Here is a 9355-nt window from a genome sequence, read left to right on the forward strand (position 1 = left end):
TATATTTTTGATACATTTATATAAAAAAGATTATATATTACATTTCATTATATGTTTGCCATTCAACCACTGTGCAGCTACTGTTGTCACATAGAATTGACAGCCATTTGTGTCTGGTCCCCGATTAGCCATCCCCAAATAACCGGGACGATTATGTTCAATTTCTATGTCTTCATCTTCAAAATAATCTCCATATATGCTCGTAGAACCGGTACCGTCGCCGTTAATAATATCACCGCCTTGTATAAGGAAACGATTTATGACACGATGAAAATTGGAGCCCACATATGTGGAACCATTTATGCCCCGCAAGCATATATGCCGAAAATTTGTCACAGTTTTTGGGGAATTCTTACCAAATAAACCGAATACAATGCGACCTAATGATTTCTTTTGGTGTTTAACATCCATATAAATTTTGGATGTAACAGTAAAACTTAAGCCCTCTACTGCTAAACAATGCAGCAGAGAAAGCACGAACAATAATAAATTCTTAATATTCATATTTGTGTTATGGTGTGTGATGTGCTTTGGTGCCGTTCACGTTACTAATTAGTCTTTGGTATTAGAGATAAATTTATCGGCATGGTTTTTCCTTATTTTTTATTTGACAGAAGCCTTAGAAATAGAGACATGCATTTTATTGTAGGTTAAGTTTACCGCAAGTCCCCACGTTAGTCTTCTATGTGAAAATATTGATTTTTTACTTTAATGTCTTTTCCGCTTTGTTTCTTTCTTTAATAGAGAGAACACGCTCCTCATATCAACCGATTCGCATAAATTATTTTTATATGCATGTGTATGTAAGAACATTAAAAACACTTGAATAGCAAAGGAGATTACTCAACACTTCGCCTTATATACATTGCTTCCACAAAGTATGCGTACGAATTTATATTAAAATTTTATCGGTAAAAATGTATATACCAAACTAATGTAGCATAAAAATTCTTATTGGCTGTGGATATATTTCTTGACTTAGTTTAAAGGAAAACTTGCGATGCTACTATTTAAACCGAATATCTAGGATCATGTTGCCAGTAGATTCGTATTAAAATTTTTTTTCTTATTATGTTAAAATAACTTCGTATTCTGCTCATAAAAATTTCTGGCAAATAGATGACCTAACTGTTCGCCACTGTTTTATTACAAGCAATCTAGGATAGATTTGGCATATTTTTCACCTGGCGGATACTTTGAGCGGTTTTCTTTTTGGATACAGATATCGGAGCTGCTATAGCAGCAGTTAATCAGGACGAAAATGGAATTTGAGCTCTTTTTGTGGTTGCTGCTAATGTAATTAGACTTCCAATTAAAATTGTACAATAATCATTTTTTATTACATCTAAATAAAAAATATAATTTCATCTACCATAATTTAATATTCAAGCAATTCTTAATAATAAAGCTACATCTCCAATTAGATTTGATAAAACAGTCAATATTCCTGCAAGGAGGAAATTCGTTCTCAATTTTTTTTTATCTCTGATTATTCCTAGAGGCTTTAAAAATTGGGACATAATCAAAGAGAAACATTTCTAGTTGCGTCCTATTGGAAAACTCACTCATCCAGAAGATCTTTGCATTTTAAATGAAGGAAGGACAGCGCACCCTATGCATTTTTTCATATAGTTTTTTTTTGAGATATGCTCTTAACGTCTATTTACTATCTGAACAAATACATTTTGTGTTAGCATTTCTGTTAACTGTACGCTTTACAATCGTTTTAATGTTTAACGGACGTTAAATATATGCAAGTTGCAGGTGCTTCTAAGCAGTAAACTGCATATACATCTTACTTAAGTTTGCTTTTGCTACTTTTTTTTTTGTAGTGATTGAATTAATGTTCAGCTAGTAAATTTCTCGCATAAGATTTACAACCCGCATAACTCTATCATGCAATCAATGGAAATGAAGCCAATGCCTGGTTCATCCGACCCCGGTTTGCACTATTGTAACTTGCTCAGTGACCATAGAGGTGTCTTCTTTACCGATCCAAGTTTCGGTACTTAATTTAGCATGCTCTCAGTCCTCGGATTCAGTGCATATACGTGGCGATCAAGGTACAGGGAGTGCCGTGTCATGGGTCTAGATAAGTTTATCTGGCCTGATGGTATTTTAATTAGGAAGTTTATGCCGAGATTAAATGTTTCAAGGGACAAACATAGTGGCAGTGCGGGGATCCGTAAACTCAATGGTAATGGCTACAATTACCATACTTTCTAAAAGACAAAGTGTCAGCTCTCTGTTGTTTATCAAAACGTGAAAGGCCTAAACACTCAGCTGAAGTACGTTTACCTTAGTTGCTATGTTTTTTCAGTATTAACATTAACAGACACTTGGTTGAAGTCCACCTCGTTTTTTAAAATTGTGAATTTTTCTATTATCTTGTTTGTGCCAGCGTCCCATCCTAGTGTGGAGAGCACACAACCAACCTTGTTTAACCCTAAGCTACTTTTCAGCAAAAACACACACACTGCTGCACATAGGTTCAGACTTCAATCCAAGAACCATATTAAACGTACATTCGTTGCTTGGCGAAATAAAACGTAAACCTTACAACGACAAACGGCATTTTCCACCTCAGAAATTTTATGTAATAGAGAATGCTAGACCTAAGACCAGTCCATGCTGCTCGGCTCTTACCGTCGAAACAAATTATTTCATACGTGTCAAGGCGTACTCGGCATGAAGCATCCCATGAAATGTTAAGTTGAAATATATTTATTTCATATGTGTCAAGATAAATTCGCCAAGCTGAACTTTACATATCAAATGTTCTTTGGCATGAGACAAGGTAATACGTTGCTCGAAGTTCAAAAAGAATTTCTTATTTTATTACTTCATTGCATTACTTATATACTCTTCCTTACAAAGTATATTCTTTTAAATTTCGTCTACTTACATCAGCATAATTATACTATAAACATAGACAATTAATATAGCAGGCCTGCTATAATATAAAGCTTACATTATTTGTTTTTGGTAAAAATTTAAAGGCAGTCTTTTCACAAGCGAATCACTTATTTTGGTTTTCATTTATCTTTATTTTTGGTGTATAAATTACTCTATACATTGCAGCTTTACCCTTAAGAGAAGGAAGTTGTTTGTAAGCATGTACAATTTTGTAAGAGTCTTTATAAGTTTTTTATTGCTGATTATTACAAGTCATTATACTTACAAATGTTTGAATTATAGTTTCTGAATGTAAAAATGCATGTACATGTTCTTATATATATGTGTTATTTTATTTACAGATTGTAGAGGTTATGATAAATTATTTTATACCACTTTTAAAGGCTTATTATATTGTAAAGTAAATCCCTCTTTTGGGATTTCATCTCCTTTTGAAACCAAGTTCGGACCACTGAATTGTGATTTTTAGGTAAGTCTTTCCACTGACATTGCCTTCTGCAAATATTGTGCTTACATACCCTTTCACAACCAAATCCGTTTTTTCACTAAATTTCTGCCAGCTGCATGAGGAAAGCAACGCGCCTTCAATGTGTACTTGGTTTTCCAAATATGGCATTTTCGTAATAATAATTATGAAATTATAAGTATATTGAAATAGTGTATATTTATGGTAATGTTTGCGTAGTTACAACATTTCTTAGCTAACTCATTGTGGACATTCTTAAGTTTATACTTTGCTTTTATAGTAATGTTAGATTGCATTACTTTTATGACTTCGAATGGTTCTTCATACGCCTTATCTATTTTCTTTCTATTCTTTTCATTAGGATTAGATCTCCTATCTCAATATTTACTTGATTAATATATCTTTCTTCTGAATTTTTTCATTCATATTTGGTAAGAATCTTTTGGTTTTCATTTTTGGTAAGAATCTTTTGGTTTTTTCTAGGAAATATTTCAGTTTTGTTTTTAATTCATTTGTAAAATTATCTAAGTTAAAAGGAATTTGTTTGATTAGTATTCTTTTATTGGGCATATAAAATTTACCATATATTAATTCGAATGCTATATATTATTTTTAAGTGCAGGATTGTTGCAATGTACAAGTTGTTCATGTTAAGTAAAAAACGGTCCTCATTTTATATGCTGATTATATGGCATTAGTTGAAACTCCTAATGACTTAATATCAAATATTTGCAACTTTAGAAATCTGCCCGTGCGGTAGGTACGGGGGGTTGCTGGGAGGCCCCGACCATACCCCGGATAAGGAGATCCGTTACAAGTTTTTCTTTATTTTATGTCAAAATCGAATGATTCTTAAACATTACATGATGTCGCATTTTTGATATATACAACATTGATAGTGGCTTTTTTTGTGAAACTATTCTACTTAGCGGCTCGTTTTCTGTGAACAGAATTAACTTTCAGGCGTAAAAAAATTCACACAATTGTTCTTACGCCGAAACTAAATGTTCACAATCAATTTAACAATACCGTTATTACATAGCTGATAATGTATGTGAAGCACGTTCAGTAGGTTTATTAATTTCATCTACGAAGCTGTGACTTATAACACAACAAATACTCCTAAACTACCGGCAATTTAAGACTGTAGAGTGCTAGTACGTCATTTGATTTCATTTGTTCCTCAATTCCTTCCTTCCTCTTCACCATCTTTACTCAATTCAAACCAGAGGAATTTCTTTAATAAATTGTTGTTTGATAATAAGAGGGAAATGAAGCCGGGAAAATATCTGCCATAATTACCCAAAGGCCAATTATTGCAAGAGATTCGCCTGTATTATTTGGTCTGCGCAATATGTTAAATAGCGTCAAGATTTTGCAGTATTTTATGTATGCCGAGGTGGTCGATTACATCGTGACAGTGTCCTGTTTTATCCATTAAAAAACAGGTTTTTGCCTATTAACTCCCATGCTGCATTCGTCTAAACGTGTTAGTACCTCCTCCAAACAATACAAATATGTATCGTCATTCGGACGACATCTTCAATGAATACTGTCATAAGACTGTAATAATTTTTCATGTTGCCATTTAGTTGGACCATTTGCAACCCATACCTAACTTTTGCATTATCATAAAAACTAAAATTCGTATTTAATAGTAACGTGAACTTTCATTCGCAGGTAAACCCAATTTATCCAATTTTGTCTCCACCAGCCGTATTTCCAAACATTTTATCAATGGATGGTAATCGGAACTCATCAAAAATTAAGCATGAATTTACGGTTACTTAATAGTCCGCATATTCGAACTTTTCCATTAATATTCGCGATATGCGATCGGCGTATTCAATATCATGTGAATTCCCTTTTTGTAAGAAGTCTTCATTGACCAATGCGTTTATTTCATCTTCAAAAGCTCCTTTGAGTGCAAATGGGAGTCGACGAGGTTTTAAGAATTTTGCTGTATATTTACTCTTAACTCTATAAATTGTGTATATTTTATTTTCCAGCAGATTCATTGAAATCGCAGTTAATTTCCGTAGCTGAGCTTGAAGATGCAGTAAAATTACAAAATTCAATGTATTACCAGCCTTATGGTCTCTAATAATTTAATTCCAATTCAATGCCAAAACTGACAATCAATCACAGCCAATTAGGGGTTGTCTGTCGATGTACAGTTTCAATTTTGCGCACTGTGCCACTTGAACTTTTATTTTTAACACAATAAATAGCCAATTCTCGGTCAAATTTGTACAATTGAGATTTTGGGAAGTACCTTTTCACGTCTTTATTAATTCATCTTTTTGAGTTTGTATTTTCTCACGGTCTCGTTCTAACAGTTTTATTGTGGCGGCTGTTCTTAAGACTTTATCCACTGGTAGATATTTAATTTCTACCAACCAATTGGGTACCCACTTATTACGGACTCCAAATATAAATTGTTTCCGTAGAGAGGCATTATATTTTGTGTCTCGTTATGGTTTGAAAGTGTTTTCAATGTTCAATGTAATGTAATTTTGTAATTTTGAGATTGCAAAAATTTTGGGTTGTAAAGTACAGTGCCTGTTTCAGATATACTTTTCAGAAGTCACTGGCACCAATAGGGAATTCGGGTGGGCTCCGTTTCTTTGATCCTCTATTGCGTGTATGCAACTATTCCTGTAATTATTTCCTTATTTTCTCTTGGGGTTGATTTCATATCTTTGATAGTTCCTATGGCCGCTTCTTTGTTTCTTCGATTGCTATTGTTGTAATTATTATTGGAATAATGTATGGATTGGTAGTATCGTTATTATACTCTTCATCGAAGAATCACGGGGCATATTCGTTTCGTCAAAATTTTTCCAATGCCAAGAAGAAAGCGACCACAATATATATATATATTTTTGATAAGCATCAAATTCTGAAGCAATTTAAGCATGTTCATATGGGTGTGTAATATCTCTTTTAAACATTCTCTTGACAAAAATGCAACTACCGGCTTTAAATTTAGCAGAATCCATCGAAGTGCTTGTGTGCAGATTGGGGTTAGAAACGAGCCAAATTGATCGAAGAAAGAGCCTACAATACTATGTGCACCTACAATACTACTTGCACGAAAATGGACAAAATGGACCATGCCTACCGGGTATTATAGTATATCAAAATTTAATTCTCTTTTCAACAACTTTGTAGCTCGCAGAAAAAGATTTTAAACCCCATAAAGTATGTGCATTTTTATCCAGTTTCAGGCACGAAATGCATTCAAGCGTGACTGTCTGTTGATTGTCCATCTTTCCGTTTGCCCGACTACGTAATATCTACAATAAACATTTATACGTTCGCAGGAATATCGCTTAGAAATCTCCAAAAGAAAGTAAAAATGAGATAAATGGTCACAATACACGCCTGTAACCCCCTGTGCTTACGCAAGGAAAACGGCGAACAACTTTGTTTATTCAAAAGCTACCACACCTATACCATGCAAATTTCCGCTTTTGTTCTGAAAAAAGAAAACGACGGCTGCGTCCATCCAATACTATAGAGTATGAAAATTAAGCTATTTTTCTGTAGTGTTTTTTAGGACAATGGTGATGGATATAAGAGATTCGAGCACGGCCAAATATAATTTTCTTACTTGTTTCTCTTGGGATTGTTGTTACGATTATTATTTTGTTTATCCTAAGTATTGTTGTTTTGATACGAACTACTACTATTACTGTTGATCCTGTTTGTTGTTATGGTTATTGTTATTCCTATTAGAGTTATTGTCTCTGTTATAACAGTTATTGTTTCTATTATTGCGGTTAGGAAATTTATGTGGATTATTCCGTTTGGTGTGATGTTACCGTTTACTTTCAGCAGGCTGACGTTTGACTGGACGGTTTTTCCATATTCTGGCCTAATATCCCTCTCTCTTCTGACTACTTCAGAGAAAGTGTGGATTTGGTGGATTTGACGTAATCATCAATTTGTAACATAGTTATTGTCTATCTACTTGAACCTTTACTTTGTGTCGAGTCCCACTTGGGCGTGACTTTTACGTAGAATTTTCCCCTTCTCTTTACCTTCTTTCATTTTTGTGTTGTGCGATAAACAAAATAAAACCATATATTTAAAAAAAAGAAAAGTCCTAAAGGTAGGAAATGTCACAAAGAATGAAAAGATTGGGGCTTATAAACGGATGGAAGCGCGTCTCATTTATAAGCTAGCTAGTTCAAGATTTATAAGTACAATTTTCAATATGTATTATACTATCAATATTTAAAACCTTAATCATTATAAAAAAATAATTTTTAAACAGTATTTGCGATCATCTTCTTACTGACAAATTTTTTAAAACGTCGAAAACCACCTTTCAAGATAGTCGTTAAAACTGCTAGCGATTTTCTATTCTTGCAGAATTTTCCTTCTCCATTTATTTGCTTGGGTATAAAAGTAGCTTCTTACTGTGTATGCAATATTGCTTCTCGGACGCAATCATAACTTTGGTGATTTGTAGTAATGATGACCTCGGACCTTGAAAACAAATTTTAATTGGGTAAGGCTAGTTACACAATCTAAGGGACTATTTGCGCTACTGAAAGGATATTATATGAAACTCGGAGTGTCATTATCAGCACGTAAAGAGATTGAATGCCTTTGTACCAAAAATTTAATATGGTGATACATTGATAGGCTTTTTAAGGATTTCAAAGTTTTCCAATCCGTTCTGCTCGGCCGGTCTGGCCGAGACAAATTACTTCCTACATGACAAAACATACCCTGCATAAGCCATTCCTACGAAATGATTGTGTATACAGAATCTTCACCTAAGAGCATTGCTTATATACTATTTTTAAAATAAAATATTGAATGCCGCTGTGAAGACGTGTGTTGAATTAGTTCGCTTTTGCGCAGGGACAAAGTTAGTTTTTCTGGTGAAAAGCGTCTATTGATCATTAATATAACTTTCATTAATGAAGTGGTAAAAGCGAAGGTTTTAGTCTGTTCTACAGGTAACTGCATAATATTTCTTAAAAATAGGAAAAATTGTTATATCCCTAATGACAGAAGAGTTATTGATTATTATGTTTGGATCAAAACAAAACCAATACTTTTGAAAATGTTTGTTTGTTCTGCAAAAAGCTTGGGAGCTCCGAGGTGTTTACGGATGGCTTTTCAATTTTTAAATTTTGTTTGGTAAATAACTAAAGGACTTTGTGAATCAAATCCTGTCTGTTAGGATGGTATTAGTATTAAGTTTGTACAGCTAGTTTTGCCCAGTATTATTCCAGCCTTGACTCATGCCCTTAATCACATAAGAACAACTTCTACCTTACCCTGTGCCTGGAAAATTGCTATGACAACCCATATTGGGGAAATCTTATCTTCTGTTTCTCTTGTATATTATCGTCCAATCAGTATTCTTCTTGCTTTATCGAAAGTGTTTGAAAGGTTAATAAGAGATGACATTGGGTTACACTCGAATACGAGGGAATTACTTTGCGCTAATCGCTCTATATAAAACTGGACATAGCCGTGACCCAATGACGAGTACAGATATTGGGACATTCGTCCAAGTGACGGTTGATTTTCCTAAGGCTTCTGATACCACTAATTAGTGCAAGTTTATTTTCGTTTTTATTTCCTTTCATTTTATTTTTCTTTATTTTGTGGATGCACTCTACGCATTATATCCATTATTGTATGAAAAAGATAGCGGTCAATTTCGTAAAGGAGTAAGGAAAACAAAAGTTCTCTGTTATGAACGATATTTTCAAATATTTGATAGAATCATTTATGTGGCTGCTGTAAGTAACAGAATCAATGAGCGACAATTCCATACTCCATTGATGTTACTACTCCACTCTAAACGCGACATCATAATAATCGAACTTATCTAACCACATCGAAGAAGTATGGTCTAGGTACTTATTCAACTGCTATTTCTCCCGGAATAAGGAAACTTCAGTTAGTTTGTCAGATGCTTATCCTCTTCAGCGATGCGTTGGA

The 9355-nt window shown here is 33.8% G+C and overlaps 2 protein-coding genes across 10 annotated transcripts in view; one reads left to right on the forward strand and one right to left on the reverse strand.

Moving 5' to 3' along the window:
• LOC119640266 (rho GTPase-activating protein gacF) overlaps positions 1-9355 on the forward strand; it is a 461105-nt gene that overhangs the window by 338901 nt on the left and 112849 nt on the right. The window lies entirely within an intron of this gene.
• Positions 31-504, reverse strand: LOC119640253 (peptidyl-prolyl cis-trans isomerase, rhodopsin-specific isozyme-like). Its single transcript, XM_038038147.1, has one exon. The coding sequence runs from the start codon at positions 502-504 to the stop codon at positions 31-33; it is 474 nt and encodes a 157-aa protein (XP_037894075.1).

This window comes from Glossina fuscipes, unplaced genomic scaffold, assembly GCF_014805625.2.
Source record: "Glossina fuscipes isolate IAEA_lab_2018 unplaced genomic scaffold, Yale_Gfus_2 116, whole genome shotgun sequence".
NCBI classification, from domain to species: domain Eukaryota; kingdom Metazoa; phylum Arthropoda; class Insecta; order Diptera; family Glossinidae; genus Glossina; species Glossina fuscipes.

Coding starts and splice junctions, on each gene's coding strand:
- LOC119640253 (XM_038038147.1), bottom strand. CDS start 504: ATGAATATTAAGAATTTATTATTGTTCGTGCTTTCTCTGCTGCATTGT.